Below are 18,203 nucleotides of genomic sequence, written 5' to 3' on the forward strand. Positions count from 1 at the left end.
TAAAAAACCTTGCAAATTCACTGAAAAAACCATAGGTTTCAGACATGTTATAGTTAGCGGAAATTTTACTGATAAAAAACCAATGAAATTCCCCCGTTATAGTTAGTGCAGGCAACTATAACTCACGCGACCGCAATCTTCTGCTGATGACATATGTGTCTTTATGAAAAAAAAATATTTCTAATATATGTATAGCTAAAAATTTATGGAAGAAGACATGGGCAAATAAGTGTCTAAATACAGTATTAGCATCAGCAGAGGATTGCGGTCGCGTGAGTTATAGTTGCCTGCACTAACTATAACGGGGGAATTTCATTGGTTTTTTATCAGTAAAATTTCCGCTAACTATAACATGTCTGAAACCTATGGTTTTTTCAGTGAATATATATATATATATATATATATATATATATGCCGTTCAAGGTTTTTTACAAACGTATTGACCAATTCGCTAGCTCCATGCAATCTTTTATCAGCCCTGTAAAATCCCACGCCAAGTCGAACTGATCTGGATTCTAACCTGCGACCTGTCGTTAACACGGATTTCTGAAGCAGGCAATACAAATATTTGAGCTATCAGCTGGTTTTGTGGGGGGAAAAAAATGATTGTGCAATCAGTAAACCAGAAGACACTTGATATTAGACTCGAAGACCTTTATAAACCTTCTGTTGCAGCTAACAACCTGTGGAAAAGTAATCCAATCAAAGATACTTCATTAACATCACAACCACTGGAATATTCCTTTCCAGTTAGCGCCTTTTTCTTTTTTGCTTTGTTTATAGACACAATCAATCTATAAAAAAAAATAAAAAAAATAAAAGAAGAAGAAAAACATTACATACTTTGGATGCCTGAGGTGTTGATATTAGATGCACTGTACTAGGTTTCACGCCGTTCGCCTTCGGTCGTTTATATAAAGTAAATCTGCTTTTTCGGCGACCTCTGTCTCCATTTGGTAGAGAGCCATTGTACCTTACACAAAAGAAAGAAAATAAAATTAGGGGGAAAAGGGTATTATTGTTAATATTGAACAGCTTAAAGATAGAAAATGGATTGCTATTTAACAGTCACATGAACAAACACTTTGCGAGGGTTGCGATCCTCTTGTAATTACATAAGACCCGTGTAGCATACACTTCATTCAGACTACAGATGCCTCAATGCCAACGTCACGTTGATCCAATCAGGGCCAGACATGAAATCTGAACGTTTCGTGCTTAAATAAGAGGATCAGAAGCTCGCCACCTGACCGAAGAAGCGAGCTTGTTTATTATAGCGTTACCGAGTATTATACTATAAAATGCATCAGGATTTTACAGGTAAACGTCCTTAAAGTACTTTTAGTAGGGGGCATTTTAAATCTAGGTTAATGTTCTGCTGTTCAGGGCATGTCTCTTGGAGGAAATGGCATTATTCATTTCATTTGTTTTCTGTGTTATCTTTCTCTTAATGTGAGAGAGGGGGGGGCGGTGAAAGGAGAGTTAGTAGTAGACAATGCAGCTCTCCAAGCAGTTTCAATTCTCATTCAGCCACTGCGAAAAACTAGGCCACATGAATCTCCGATTAGGCCTCGAAAGCAATCACTCCTAAGCCGGGCAGCGTCATCACCTTGTAGGATTACTAGACACATATGTACAGCAATAAGGAAGAAGGTCAAATCATACATGCAAAACAACTGCAGAAGGCTGTGCAGCTGGCACAGGGGGTCAAGATGTACACGGATACTGTTTGGCACACAATGAACGATAAATGACAGGATATGCTGGTTTAGGCGCTGAGCAGCAACAGTACTGCCAGCCATTGTTTTGCATTACACCAGGTAACCAAAGCCGGGTAGGAATAGGCCATGCTTTAAGCACTACCTACCCCTCTATTCAGGGCCACTGGACTTGGGCGACTCTGCAGCATTTTCCACATAATTATTGACTGGCTGCATGATCATATATTTGCTGCATAATCAGCAGATTTGAACAAAAAGATGTTTCTAGCCCAAACAGCTGACAAGTTACTAAAAACATGGTGACATGTTCCTGCGTAGTGGACGGCCCATCGCAAAAGTTGACTTGTTACCTTTCAATTGCTTATTGCTGTATTTGGTAATTAACTGGTACTAATAAGGTGAAATCTTGGACCAAAAATAATGAAGTAATACTATCACAAAATGTGTTACATTACGCTACATAATTTGCCGCCTTCTGCTGCATAATTTAGTCAACCCAGAAGTATAAATGGTCCTTTGCCGCTGCCTAATTCCAGTGGCCCTCCTATATGTTATCATGTAATAGTTGAGCAGCAATTACAAGTTACAATGGCTCGAGGGTGGGGTTGTAAATTAAGCTACAGTAGGCAAAAAACATACAAGTACATAAAAAACTTTCATCAGGGTTCAGATGCCAACCCAAAGCCATGTGCAACAAATATAGGGAAGGCATAAGAATAGTAGGTCACAAAAAACGTTTGCAAATTGAAAGAACTTACAGTAGGTGTAATAAGAATTTTATTCTTGTCGTAAAATAATGTTTACATGGCACATGCATTTACATTGTGCTAGAATTCGATTTGCAGACAGCCTTGGTGTATTGAAGCCTGGGGGTGACATAGGCTGTGTAAAGTGGTCTGGTAGTGTAGCAATTCAGTAGAACTCGAGGCAATACACTTGCAGCCAACCCGTTACTACTGTTCATTGAACATCAGCTTTCTGCTGCACCACTGTGGGGGAAACGTCCTCCTGTAAGTGCAAGGAGGATCAAGGCACTAAAAACCATCATGATCAGGCAGGTTTATTTGCCAATCCCTAGACAGAAGGTGTTTGTAATATCCACAAAGAATATGTAAGAAATGGTCATGGGAAATTCACTTGTCATAACAGCAGTTTGATCATATTAAGGGATACAGATGTGAACGGCCCTGTGCTAGGCTACTACCCTCTATATCAGTAACCCAATAAACATATATATTGCAAAGAAACATACATACACATCAGCGGGGAGCCATTATTAACTATCTACATATTACCTAACCCATACACCTTCACTCTTTTTGCTTTTTATTTTATTATCCTCTTTTTTAAAAAAAGTTTTACTTGTTATACAAGTAATTTCATCCAAAACGTCTTTGCAATGCTAACTTTTTAGTCACATTCAAAACAAAGTACAAGTCGATTTAATAGTATTTGATACTCTTATAAAGTCACAGCCAACAATTGTTTCGCGGCTCACAAACCGCTTCTTCAGAGCCCATGTGAGGAAATAGAAGAAAAAAATAAGACACTTCAAAGTAGGTCTCAAATAACCAAAGCATGATAGATTGTGTAGATGTGTCTTTTATCCGCGAAGAATTGCTGTCATAGTAGTCACGTATGAAGATGATATTTCAGCGCAAAATAACTGTCAATGCCATATAATTAGATCATCTCCACTTCATATCACGGATCTTCAAGCTATATCATGGCTTTAATTTGCACCCCGAATCTGCATGAAAAGGCTCTCAAACTCCCATTCTAAGAAACCAAAAGATTCAAGGTGCAAATCGAAACCATGATATAGACTGAAGGGTCGTAATATGACGCATAGATGATACAAGTCAGACATGCGATTGTAGGAGAAAAGATGGGCAAAAAGGGCGTCCTGAGCTACTGCCAAACAGGGTTTGTTAAACTGGTAGATGAGCATGAATGGCAGGAAGCAAAGAAGCTTGCTTATACTATCGATGGCTGCCTAAGGAATTAAAAGCCATGTTGGGAGACGTACTTATTCAGTCCACAGAGTCTTGTGAATCAATTCAGTTAGCTGTAAAAGGGAATGATTTACTGCCAAAATAGAATAGACAGACAAATGCAGAAGGGTACACTCAAAGGTAATCAGACGTCCCATGGACTCTCTGGAACAATTGGTAATTTTTTGGTCTGTTGTTAGCCAAGAGCTTTTGATTTTAGTAAATATATACTTATATTTCTGCTTTTCCCCCTCAATTTTTTAACTAGATTTTTTAAATATTGGTGAGTGCCCCGCAGATCCTATGTTTTATTAAACAAAAATTGCAAAACATGTACTGACATAGCCAAAACGCTAGCAGCCAACACCAGACCGATTGGGTTTTCCAGTGCTTGCTTTGACTAGAGTTCTGCTCAGGAGAATCACATACCTTTAGAGTTCAGCAAAGCTGATCAACATAAGAGAGCAGATGATAGAACTAACCTACCTCTAGGCCCTCCAATCCACACAGAAGATACATTTCAATCAATCAATTGGTTGATTTGTGAGTTGCAACTACCCACCCGTAAGGGTTTCAAGGCGGGGGGGAAGTGGTTCTGCTGATCCGCCGAAGGCACTGTGGCTCAGTCGAAGAGCCAGGTCTTGAGGTCCTTCCTGGATCGAGGCAGTGAAGGTGATTGACTGAGATGGAGAGGCAGGGTGTTCCTGGTCTTTGCTGCGAGGTGGGAGAAGGTAACTTCCTACAGCCGTGGTCATGCAAATACGTGGGACAGTGGCCAAAGCCAGATGGCCGGAGCTTAAGTCTCTGGTGGGTGCGCATAATGAGAGGCGGGGGTTAAGGTATGCAGGTCCTGTAGGGCTTTGTAGGCATACGTTTTCAAGCTTGAAAGTGATTCCTTTGCTGACTGGGAGCCAGTGGAGGTCTCAAGTGGTTGGTGATGTGGCTGCAGTGGGGAATATTGAGGATGAGTCTGGCGGAGGCGTTCTAAAGTTTCTTGAGGAGTTTCTGGGTGATGCCGACGTAGAGTGCGTTGCCGTAGTCGAGTCTGCTGCAGAGGAGTGCATGGGTGACCGTCTTTCTGGGCTCGGTGGGGATCCATTTGAAGATCTTTCGGAAGCAGGATAATGAGACTGCGTTAATCTGGCGGTTCATGGTGAGCGAGGAGTCGATGATTCCATGGTTTCGTGCTTGGTCTGCTGGTGTGGGGGGGTCCAGGATCTGCGGGCCACCATGAGTCATTCCAGGCAGAGGGGGTCAAGCCCAGGATGAGGACTTCGATGTTCTCGGAGGTGAGCTTGGAGGAAGCTGTGCCTCATCCAGGTAGCAACAGCCTTTGTCCCGTCGTGGAAGTTGTTCTTGGCCACTGTGGGTTCGTTAGTGAGGTAGAGGATCAGCTGGGCACAGTCAGCATAGGAGACGATGTTGACATCGTGGTTCCAGACAATGGCTGCAATCGAGGCCATGTAGATGTTGAAGAGAGTGGGGCTCAGGGAGGAGCCATGAGGCACTCCACAGTAGATCTGTGGGTTCAGGGTGGAACGGAGGTGGTTTGACTCCGTGTTCAGCTAGTGAGGAAGGAGCGGATCCATTCCAGGGCTTTGTTGCGGATGCCAGAGACATGGAGTCTTGTGCATATGGTGCGGTGGGAGACTGTCGAAGGCAGTCCAGAGGTCCAGGAGGATGAGGGCTGAAGTTTCGCCTCAGACAAGGAGGGTGCGGACGTCGCCTGTGGTGGCGAGATGGCAGTCTCGGTGCTGTGGTTGCTTCGGAAGCCGGATTGGGAGAGGTCCAGGATGTGGTTCGCTTCAACGAACTCGGAAAGTTGGGCATTGATGGCCTTCTCGATGACCTTGGCTGGGAAGGGTGGTCTGAAGTTCTTGAGGTCCGTTGGGCCAGCAAAGGGTTTCTTCAGCAAGGGGTTGATCTCTGCGTGTTTCCAGTCTTCCGGGAAGGTTGCGGAGTTGATGGTGCAGCAGAGTATGGTGTTGAAGATATGGTGAGGGCAGGGGTCCGAGAGTGCTCCAGAGTGAATATTCTTCATGAACTTGAGGGTGTCCTCAGCAGTGAGGGGAGTCTAGCTGAGCAGGGTCTGCTGGGGTCCGGTGTTGTGGGTGCGGTGGTTGCGGGTGGGGTGCGAGGGTCTTGGGTATCGAGGCTGAAGCGGTCGTAGATATCCTTAATCTTGCAGTGGAAGAAGGTGCTGAGGTTTTTTCAGAGGTCTTGGGAGGGTGGGATGTCTGCTGTCTCTGTGCTGGTTTCTAGCTTGACACCACAGCTACAGTGGATCACTGCAATTAAATACATTCAATACCCCATCATTTTAGGGATACTGCGACATAACCCCGGCTCTGCTGACCTGGTTCTCTGGCTCTACAGCAGCTCTGCTGACCTGGTTCTCTGGCTCTACAGCAGCTCTGCTGACCTGGTTCTCTGGCTCTACAGCAGCTCTGCTGACCTGGTTCTCTGGCTCTACAGCAGCTCTGCTGACCTGGTTCTCTGGCTCTACAGCAGCTCTGCTGACCTGGTTCTCTGGCTCTACAGCAGCTCTGCTGACCTGGTTCTCTGGCTCTACAGCAGCTCTGCTGACCTGGTTCTCTGGCTCTAAAGCAGCTCTGCTGACCTGGTTCTCTGGCTCTAAAGCAGCTCTGCTGACCTGGTTCTCTGGCTCTAAAGCAGCTCTGCTGACCTGGTTCTCTGGCTCTAAAGCAGCTCTGCTGACCTGGTTCTCTGGCTCTAAAGCAGCTCTGCTGACAGGAGTTCCAGAAAAAGCCATTGGACAAATGGCAAAACAAGTAGGTCTCGTCTACGTAGAAAGTTGAGTGGCGTAGACGGTGTGGAATGGAGTGGTGCAGTGTAGAGTGAAGTGGAGTAGAGAGGCGTAGCGCTCCTGCACAGGGTTCAAGATCCGAGCAGGACCGTTGGCTGGGCTCTGGCTCGCCTCACCCTGTTAAATTGTTGGCTCGTTCAGCTCTACCAACAAGTAGGAACAGGCAGCTGCTTTACCAAAGAGCTTGGCCTGGATAGAAAACAATTATCACTTCAAACTGCGTGCCCATCTGGTCACATCGGACAGAAAAAGCCACTAGCTCCACACTGAAATCACGAGGTTGGTGGGAAGCGGGGGAGTTGATAAATAAAGGAGCTTCTTTCTTTGTGAATCTATTTAGTAACATTTCCATTTTAAGTTGCTAATATAAGGTATGAGAACGAAATAATAGCAGAACAAAACCGGAATAGGACTCAATAAATAAGAATTATGTTGGTCATTAAATGACATCCACAAATAATACGTCATGGCCTCTTATTGTAGGAGCATTGATTAAAATGCATATATATTCTATATTGCGTGCTGATAAATGAAAGTTCTTACAGTTGCATGCAAAAACTGGAATGCCCAGTTTTATAATGTTTTGTAGAATCTGAGTTTAACCGTTCCCGAAAATGAAGTCACAATATGTTGTTATTTTCCGCTGAAGGACAAAACGGCCATAAGCTGTTCAGCAAATACATTTTGCCATTAGTGCTGTTACAACAATAACAACAATCTACCAACTGGAAAAAAGTGTGGCTGCTCCAGCAAACTTTTCAGGTTTTGTGGTGGAATACTAATCACGGTACTTCCTGTCAGAGACTTTATTCTCAGAATGCTCCATTTTGTAGTTTTTGATATACTGTTTTGTTACCGGAACATTTTCAACGTGTAACTTTGATTCTATCAATGAAGGGATTATTTATGCGCTTTGATGTCGCTAAATTCACACATTGTATTTTAAAACTGCATAATAAAGATGCACAAGGCTGTGCATACGATGAAGTTATGTAATGTACGACATAATGTGAGTAGCTAGCATACATGCGACACTCCCAATTTAGCTGGGAGTCTTCGGATATTTATCAAACCTAAAATTATGTTATTTTAGATTTCTCCCTCTTAAAATTACCTTTACTTCATTCAATACACGTAGATTCCTCCTTCTTAACTGGTGCCTTATGCTGGCATGTGGGAATGCAACACTGCAAGTGAGAACAACCCTCAAGTCTGTGGCATTCCTATTAAGTTGAAATGAAGGTCGAAGACTATAATTAAATAATACGTGTTTTTTTTTTACTGAGTATATTGATGAAGCCTGCAAAGTAATACTGGGAAAGGAGGTCACGCCTTTTTCAGAAATGGATTTAATCATGTGTAACTTAGAAACTCATTAATGCAACACGTTTCGTTAATGTATATTTTGAAGTGCTTTGACATTGTTACACAGAGAAAGACACTACATGGAAAAAATATGTGCCCGATTACATTGTTTTAGTTAAAAGCTACGAGAAATACACTCTAACTTTAGTTTCCGTTCCTGAACTAAAACAAGCGTTGATCTCTTATCTTTATGGGGTCATGTGTTTCTAACACATGGCCCCATAAAGATAAGAAACTGCTTTGCGACAGACGCAAAGCAGGCCACCGAATATGGCTCGGAGGCCAAAGGGCGTCCACCAAAAACCCTAATTTCCAATGGCAGGCCACCGTTTACCATAAACGGTGACGCCAGCCAATGGAAATAAGGGGCGGGGCTTAAAGCCCTTCTCTGAAAGTACTTATTAGCAATAAATTTCGCCGAGCGACCTGCGCATGTGCGCAGCTACGCTAGACGAGACCTAAAAAAGAGGCCTTCTGGTCCCTGGGACTTCGGTGCCGTGTTGCAAGTGCAAGGAGCACAGATGTGGCCCGGGTTGCAGCAGTTCTGTTTGAGGAACAAAGCCTGTCTGGATCCTCAACTCAGCCATCATTTTGGCAGATGTCATTCTGTGGCATATGCAACCCGCTCTTGCCAAACAGGAGCTCGCATTCAGCGGTTCCATCTATTAACCTGGTTCAAAAGACCCAGATGGCTCTACATCACGGGTTGTTTCTAGCATCCTCTCAGTAATCTGCTACTTCTGGGTGTCTTGTAGCTATGGGGACGCGATAAACTTCTCCTAAACAGCCTCCCCTCCGTCAGGTCAGGTCAAACTCCTTCCCACTCTCACAAGGTAGACAGGCTTCTAGGCATTCAGGCAGACCTTCAGCCACTCCAAAAGAAAGTGCAGCATTCAAGGCCTAACTGGACTGTGAAGTCTAAAACCACAGGTTTTCAAGGCAATAATTTACTTTACAGTCTCCTAGAGCTAGGCAAGCATCTCTAGAGCAAACAAATATAGGACTTCCTAGTTGTCATCATTCACATATATTCATATTTGTTGACAAATATGACCAAAGTATGCCCTAAAGTGGTTTTATTATTCCAACAGCCCAAAAACTAAAAGAGGGCAATGTCTTTTTTGTTCCATTTCCACAGTCACTGATCTTTCGAATGTAGTTCCAAATTCAGTGGTAGTTTCGGCCTCCTAGATCAGTGATAGGTCTGCAGCAATTGCATATACTAGAGCAAGCTAAAGGTTTTGCGTTGGCAGCAATCAGGGCCTGAAGGAGCTCCAGCTAGCAAAGCTCATTTGTGTACCTTTAGGTTAAACATAATGGTGTGGGGTCTTGAAGCATCCCCACTGCCGGATTACCAGGCTAGTGAGGTTACCTGGTTGGTTGCCTGAACGTGAAGGCTGCTGTGCCCACTGGCTGAAACTGGCTTGGGAATGGTACATGATGCAAGTAGTTCACCCAACTAGCAAGCAAGGCGTGGCATCTTTTACAGTCACTGAGTCCCCTCTTGAGGAACTGGCTGAATGGATGCCAATAACTACCATTAAAGGGTTTTGTGCATAAATCATGCATTGATATATGTAGGGTGGTTAATGGGAAGAAGCTGCATATATTAGGGTGGGCATAAAGTTGAAGAGATCACAAGCAAAATATGGCAGCATTTGCTTTCCTACTCCGATTCATAAGAATGCAACCAAAGAACAATATTTGGAAAGGCTTCCTAACTGTCAAAAGAAATTGCTTTCATGCATGGTGTAGTGAAGCGCCCACTCAAACACTGATCAACATGAGTACAAATAAAGCTGCAATACATTAAACGTGCACTAAGCAACTGTTGTGCCCTGGCACAGGAAGTTAACCCCAGTTCATTGTGACCATTTTTTTGGTTTTCTGAAAAAGGTATCCGCTTTACCGTTTGAGATCAGTCAGGTGTTGGGCTTGATCCACTCTCCCACAAAGAAAAACTTGGCAGAAAATGTGCTCTCCTTGGCCTGTGCTGGTGAAGTGACGCATAGCAATTAAGTAGCTTAGCACGACGACGCCCACATATACAGCACGGTTAAGGGATGTGTCTGAATGAGCAGTTGCAGAAAAAGTGTGAATGAAGCATGTTTGTAGAGATGATAAACTGGAGGACTTGCAAGCCTGGTCAGTTATGTTTTCGGACTTAAAGGAACCGCAGGTGGCAGCCAACCCCGGGGTTGGTATCCCAGTGACATAATCCTTGTGCCGTTACATCATTGGGGTGAGAGCAGAGGATACCCTGGGTTATGAATCGGTGCACCACAGACTGCCACAGACTATTTACCCGGCACTTCAGGTGTACTGGTGGGGGAAATGGGCATGAGAGCAGGTGTTTAGTTACTAGTTTATCGAGTCCAGAGATACATGGCAGACTGTTTTCGGGTATAACTGTTTTTTTCTTTTTCTGGTGCTGTGCTATGATAATGTTTAGTCTCATAAGTAGCTTCTCCCATGAGGTTTTCTTCAGGACAAATCTCGCTAGACAGGTATGACACGCATGTGTGCAGTTATAACTGGATTCAAAATGTATATCTATATGCCTGTTTATAGAACTTGTGCGATGTAACATGGCATAATCCTTTACGGAGGGTATACTTTCACTGAAACCCAATAAAGTTTCATTAAAAAAATATATAATATCATTATTATTATTATTATTAAGTATCCACTTTAGGGTACTACTGCTGAAAAACAAAAAGAATGAAGAGCAGGACACCACAACATGGCAGTGCATTTGGAATTCCTTTCTGCCAAAAGGCTTACCAACGAGTCAGTTGCAGCGCTTTTGGATAGAAAATGTCCTGCCACTCTAGCCGAGATATTTAAATATGGCAGACTCCTGCCACAACGTGACAGTTCAGGCCGACCACATGCCATGATTTAGCGGATCGCCTTAGTCTAGTATCAGCTCATACCCCAGTCTTGTGCTAACACTGTTGTTGTCAGTGCAGATAAGAACCACAACATTTTGGTCGGAGGAAGAAAATTTACCAATTCACTAACAGCTTAAGCATATTCATACAATATATGTAGTCTGTGGACTATGTGGAGCCACAAAAATGTGGCGGGGGAAAGAAATGAGAATCCCAAGCAAAAGCTTGCATTGCTGTGATAATCATGAAAGTGTTGCCTTCAACAGTTAAGAAAGAAGAAACAAGCATTTACAATGCAACAGTCTCGGCATTGTTAAAGTTAGAGCTATTGGCATTGCTCATGACATTATTTTTGTTTATGTTTTTAAAACATTTAAAGAAACGGCATTGTTATTTACAATGTCAATAGCTAAAATAGATACATTAAAGGGCACACTGACTGGGGGCGGGGAAGGTAGTTGTATTCCAGTTAGAAAATATCTATACAATACAACTAGACAACAGATAGGCTAATGGCCAGAGGAACGAGGGGGGGCGCTTGGTAAAAGATCCTTTGTATCCGGGACACAATATAACAAGACAGCAGATACAGCAAAAGGCACGCTGATGGGGGTGGGAGGGTGGAAGGTAGATGTAAAAATACTTTGCATCTGGAATGCAATTTAACTAGACAACAGATACAATACAGGGCAGGGCACTGCCAGCCACACACAGATCTGAAGATACCCCGTTTCTGGGAGGTGCGTTAAGATTAGCTACATTGATGTTCAGACAGCCTGGCACCGAGGGGCACCATTCCAAAGTGCTCTCTGTGCGTCAGGATACACGGACACCAGGGCCCCTCCTGGCCCCGCCTCCAGACTGACAGGGACGCAGAGCTGTGTTTGAAGACCAGTCCACAGACATGACGAGCACACACCGGAGCTGTGGGTCTGTGCGCCGCACCCACCAGAATAAAGGCTCGACAGACACCGTCACCTGCCCCGGGCCCCACAACCTCGCAATAAAGGCTGCAAGGGGGCGCCCTGTCGTGACTCACCCCTCCTGGCCCAGGTGCGCTGCAATTGGCTGAATTAAAGCACCTGGGGAGGAAAACGACCGAGAATTGAGGGGAGGGTGGAAGGCCCTGCCGGCGCATCGCCAGAATGGTGCACACGTTGTTCTTGAGACCCGACACTTCCACGCCCACGGAGAGTTCACGGCGCTCTGGAGTAAACAAGGCATCAAGGCGCCATTTAATTTCTGGAGCCCGTTTTAAGGTTCATACAGCGCGATCTTCAGCTCGCTTACAGTTGGTCCAAAGCGCTTGGTTTCAAGGAGACACCGAGAGGAGGGGGGGTGGGGGGGCAGTGTTCTGGCTTCTGCTGTGAACAGTGTACAAGGGATCAGTTGTGCAGGGAGACTTGCCTGTGTGTGAAAGTTTGTTTTGCGAGCAGTAGTCGCTGTTGAGACGGGTGAAAGTGTCTCACGTCCCAGCGCCTTACCTGGCGAGAGCCATGAACACCACCACCTTTCTCCGAGGTCAAGCAGAAATGCCTCGGAGAAACGCAGTGGCATTTTCAGATTCGGGGGCGTGTTTTTCTTTCTCTCCTCTTGCCATTGGCTGGAATGTTTACATTCCAGAGGAGAGAAAGAAAGTAAAAAACACGCCCCCGAATCCGAAAAAGACGGGGCTTGTTTGGAGAGACAAAGCTATTCTCCAATGGCTGACCAGCATTTAAGAGGCCAGCCAATGGAGAAGAGGGGCAGGTTCAAGCCCCACTTCTGAAAATCATTAAATCTCGCGAGCGAGACTGCGCAAGCGCAGCCTTCGCTAGCCGAGACCTAAAAAGGAGTCCAGGACTCTTGCTTTTACATAATTTTTGCATTTATATTGTGAAATGAAGTTCAGAAATTAGCCTAGTTTCACCGTGCCTTCAAAATCAGAGAATACCTATTGGGCATGCGTTTGCTTTGTTCGCCCTAAGTCGGAAGGGTATGCCCACACGTGGGTCCCCTTGCTCACTTTGCAGCTGGATTTAAGCTGGCCTGGCTGGACTGTTCCCATGAGGAACAGCGTCAAGACTGATTTGCATATGGCTGGGTCTGAACTGGGGTGGCGAAGTGAGTAAAAGAACGATGATGAATTCAACCCAGATCTGTGACTGGAGGCGAGTGTCTGAAAATTTTAATTTGTAAAAACCAGAAAACTGACAGCCTTAAATAGAACGGAGGTAAGTACACAATAACTGTGGGGAACTGAAGAGAAAAACATCAAAACAAACAATAAATCTTAAGTAGACATACACACATCTCCACATTATCTAAACCAGCCTTACTCCAACTACTTCTCCTGAAAAGAATATCACACTACATGGCAGCCATACTACCCATACTCTCCAAATCTGCCACAGAACACCACCCACCCCTCCACCTTCCCCCCTGTAACTCATTTTCCATCACGAAGCACATTTAACAAAAGGCACAAGTAAATCAGATCATATCCCCCACTTCAGAATGAAGGATCTGCATTGGTTCCTCCTGGAAGACAAAATCTACTTCAAAGTGGTCTGTACCACCCACAACGCCCTTCACCTGGGCCTACTCATTTATCAGAAATACATACTGCACAACACTGGAGGTCTGAAATAAGATAGAGGCAAACTTCATCATCTACTCCAAATATCAGCAACGACAAAAGTCTACTACATTCAACCAAGCCTTTTCCTGTCGAGCACAAATACTAGAACTGATTATCTAAAGTCGAGCAATTGAACACCAATTGTTTAAACATAAAGACAAAACTCAACTACTCAGATTTTCCTCAAAGCCTATATGCACACCCTTAACAATTATAACCAATTATCTCAAATCGTTTATAATGTAATTTCTGGAAAATTCTCCACTGCCCCTGTGGCTAGAACAAATATCTTTCAAGTTCTACCAATAATACCCTTCCAACCTTGAGTCCGCCAGGCCCACCCTAACTCTGAGAATACAAGGCCCACCGCAAACCCAGTGCCCACACCCAACACTGAGCCTCAAGGACAGGGCCATCTCTACCTCCACCACTAAGCCTGCCTGACCCAACTCGATCACCAAACCTGCCAAGCTAGGCCTAACACCAACACTGAGTCTGCAAGGTCGGAACCAGTGAAGCCGGCCACTCCAAAACGGCTCACCAAGCCACCAGAGTCAAGCTAGCCTGGCTGATATGGGGTGATACCCTGAAACCGGTCCCAGGATGCTTGTTTCCGGTCCAGTGAGGACTTGGCCTGGCAGTTACGGCTAGACTGTTCCCATGGGGAACAGGGTCAAGACTGATTTGCATATGGCTGGGTTTAAACTAGAATGGAATGGGGGGAAAATGATGGGTTTAGGCACAGATCTCTGTACTGGGGTGAATGTTTGACATTCTTCAACATTCTGTCCATCAAATGTTCTTTTGGCATTTGTCACACGCAACACTGGGCCTGCATGGTCACGCCCATCTCCACCACTAAGCCTGCCTGACCCAACTCAATCACCAAACCTGCCAAGCTAGGCCTAACCCCAAAACTGAGTCTGCCAGGTCAGAACCTGTGAAGCAGGCTACTACAAAACCGACCCTCCAAAGTCAGAATGGCCCAACACTAACATTTTAAAGCCAGGTCGTCCCAACACTGACCCGCCCACCCAGGCCAAGACAACCCAGATGCTCCCAAGTCTGATCTCCCAGGAATGAGCTTCCCAGTCAAGTTTGATAACAGTCTGAGCCAACCCTGTTCCTTTTACAGATATCAAAATATCATACACCATCGAATAAATATTAGCATCTGAATAGAAACTGGATTAATGTATTTTAATGGGTGGGCTTTCTGTCCCAAATTGCTGAATTTGTTAAATAGTTAGGAGTCAGATTACAGAAAAATCAAACTTGAATGCCATTTTCAGACTCTGGCCATGGGGCGTTTTTGTTTCTCCAACTCCCAATTCTCTGTAACTGAAAAACCCTTCCAACCATGGACTTAATGAAGTACAATAAAGTGCTCTCAATTGAGGCAATGCTCTTTTCAACGGAAAAAAACACCTGCACCATTAAAGGGGGTCTTGCATACATACTGCAGCCAGGCTTGTTTCAAATTCCCATAAATATGCGCGTATCAAACGGGTCACCTCATCTTTATTATGGTTCCCAACAGAGACAAGAACAGTTTATGTAACTTCCTGTTTAACGTAACCGTTTTTATACCTAACACTGGACTGGTACATCTCCCCAATATAAGAAGAGTTAGGTGGGGAGGGAAGGGTTTCTCATTCCAAGCCGCTAAACTGTGGAACTCCCTCCCCGTACAGATGCGACTAATCTAGCAGGACTCTTTTTAGAAAAATGATAAAAACTTGGCTCTTCACCAAGCTTTAGATCTACTATCTTCTCCTGGATTGCACACATAACAGCAAACAGACGCCTCGGCAATAGTGCGCTTTATAAATATTCAGTCAGTCACACCTAAATACTGATAAATATCTCATGCAGAAACCTGCCATCTCCAAGGACTCCAGCATGGTTAGAATTAAAATTAACTACCAACTATCGATCAAATGTTTTAAGAAAAGCTCCTTCACTGCCCACTACTTTTAAGGGCATGCACCCAAGATATAGAACTCATTCTTAGTGTCCATTTGACTCCTCAACTCTTTCAATTTGTTCAAGTTTCCCTTAAGTCTCACTTGCTTGTGAAATAATTTGATACTTGATATCCCTAAGTAAATAGATACTTTATAAACCCTACGTATATAGCTGATGTGACCGGGTTGTGTTTTCTGAGCAAGTAAAAGACCTGTTTTTAGAGGTTTGCAAACTATTCAACTCTTTATTTCGACCTCTGATATTCTTGAGCAAGAGTCTTGGGATTTGGAAAGCTGTGACTCTAAAAACTAACTCGGTTACACACACAGTTCATTTCTGTGATAATCGCTTTCATATATACTCCATGTTATATAATGTATTATAAACTGTGCAGATGTGAGGGCTCTGACACCAACTGAGGCTTTGTCTGCTTTTATATAAACTTCCAAAAATAAATCTAATATTGTTCGGTACATCCATGTACAGGTGGCAATACCACTCTGGGAGCAGAGACATCACACCTACAAGAGTTTGCTAAACCAGGACCATGCAACGCCGAATATTTCCCAGTCCAGGCAGGTCATTGCTGAAGCCTCCTAAATCTGAACGCCCCAATCTGAGCCTCCCACTCTCCCATCCCATGTTTCCATCCCCACCAATTCCCCTTGCAACCCAAAACTTCCCAAACGAAGCCTCTTAATACAGGGCCTCCTAGATCCAAGACTCCCAACACAGGGCCTCCTACTACCATGCAATTCACGACAGAACTTCCAAACACAATCTCTACCTTCCTTTTAGATCCCAGCCCAGGTTCTTCCAACGTTGAAGCCTGTCACTATAGATCTCCCCGGACTGCTCATATCGAACTTGGTAGATCAGGACGTCCCAACAGAACCTTTTCCTACAGGCCCAACACTGGCTCCCTCCTGCCCGCCACAACCCACAGAGCTCCCAGCTCCCCCTCCCCCAAGACTCCCGTCCTAAATATCCGAAAGCTGAAGACGCAGGTCAAGAACTCCCATTCCCAAACCAGAACGTCCCGTGACTACGACTCCCTGGGCAGGACTTACGAACACCATTTAAGCTCACTGCTCGGGTTTTCCCAGGAACAGCGTATCGTGGCGCTGGGCTTCCTACCTCAGGACGTGTCCACAACCTCAGACTCTCCTCCGCCTCCAGGAGCCCTCACTCACCCCAAAAGCACTAGCTGCCCGTACTGCAGCGGATCCTTGTGCGGCTCACAGGACTCTTCCTGACTGCTGGAAAACATGGAGGCCCGGTTCCGGGCCGACCCCGACCTGAGAGCTATGGAGGGAAATCCTCCTTCAGCTAAGCCCTGCGCCACTGCTCTTGGTATCCGGGGCCTCAATGCAGGCTTCAGCTTGAAACCCCGCGTCCCGCCCCTCCAGCTGCGGCTCCTCCCCTCCTTCGCAGGAGCCTCTCCTCCGTTAGAGGCTCCTCCTCCGCCGCCGTGCCCCTTCGACGCTGGCGCTGCCCCTCCTCTGGAGGCGCTTCCCTTTCGTCTCTCGGCCGTGGCCAACGCACAATGGAGGGACACGGTTCGGCCACCGAAATGCACAGGGCGGCTACTGAAATGTCAAGAAAATGCCCGCACTCGGAGGGTTAAGGGTCAGCCTGCACCATGGGCGGGGCCATAAAGTGGACAAACCCTCCGTGTCCGCCCACACTCGGGCCTTGAGTGTAAACAAAGACAGAATGGGAGCTCTGTTAAAGCTACTCGTGACTCCAACCCCCGCTCTGATCTGAGAATTCCAAACCACCGTTTATCCAAAAATCTCGATTAATTCTCCACATGCTTGCATTTCTGTCTAAATGACCACCATTCTAAAACATGTCAAAGTCACCATACTGAAACATAAATATACAGCATATCCCTCTAAATATAAACATCTATTTAGGCTATAGATATGTAATTACATGTGTATTGTTTTGTATTTATGTGTATAATGTAATGTTTTTAAAAATATAGCTATTCGTTAGTTCTGCTTTAAAAATGTACATATTACTTATAGTCACATTATTCTAAGTTTTAACATGTATATAAGTGACTGCATAAATAAGTAAATCTTTTATCATAACTATCTACGATTGCTTTACTATTGAATTACAAAAAATATAAACAAATACATTAATTCAAAGAACAACACTTGAAAGCCAGTTTTTTAAAATTAACTTTAATTTACATATATTACCTTTCTTATGCATATACATACCTTCCATTTACCTATGTATCTATATATTTATCAATTCGCTCTAATTCAGCATATCCAATGCACTATCCTATATCGCACCCTACATCTCTCACAATATATCCTCTACCTACACTCTTTGACAAATCTCAAACTTCATTCTACTACTCTTTCCAATGCACTACCCTATTTCTCACCCTATACCTCGATCAATACATTCTTTACCTCCACTGTCTCATTCATCCCAAAACCCATACCACTACTATGATCCCCAAAAAACACTTTCTAGACTCTTCCCTCCTTTACCCTTCCTTGCATCATCTCATACCTATTTTACTATTCAGACCTCCCAAACAAGCCTTTCTAAACCCTTCCCTCTGACTCTTCCCATTCGACCTCCCCTTTACTCATCCCAAACCCCCTCCTACTGCTATGAACTCCAAAAAAGAAAAACATTCTAGATCCATCCCTTTTCTATCCCTCCACTATTCCTTTTCAATCCAAATAATAGACTAACATGTCCACCATTCACATTAATTTCATATTTCCCTATACTAATTCCCCACTAATACTGTTTGGGTTCCGGAGTAGCGTGCTACTCACC

General features: G+C 44.5%; 1 protein-coding gene across 1 annotated transcript in view; it reads right to left on the reverse strand.

Annotated features, from left to right (window-relative positions):
- PELI2 (pellino E3 ubiquitin protein ligase family member 2) overlaps positions 1-16,982 on the reverse strand; it is a 195,027-nt gene extending 178,045 nt beyond the window's left edge. Inside the window, exons 1-2 of the mRNA XM_085626149.1 lie at positions 16,583-16,982; positions 844-973 (exon numbers count right to left, since the gene is read on the reverse strand). Coding sequence (XP_085482275.1) covers positions 844-973; positions 16,583-16,659 — 207 coding nt within the window. The 5' untranslated portion in view covers positions 16,660-16,982. The remainder of the gene's footprint in view (positions 1-843; positions 974-16,582) is intronic.
- Between the last annotated feature and the right edge of the window lie 1,221 nt (positions 16,983-18,203).

This window comes from Triturus cristatus, chromosome 9 (genome assembly GCF_964204655.1).
Source record: "Triturus cristatus chromosome 9, aTriCri1.1, whole genome shotgun sequence".
NCBI classification, from domain to species: domain Eukaryota; kingdom Metazoa; phylum Chordata; class Amphibia; order Caudata; family Salamandridae; genus Triturus; species Triturus cristatus.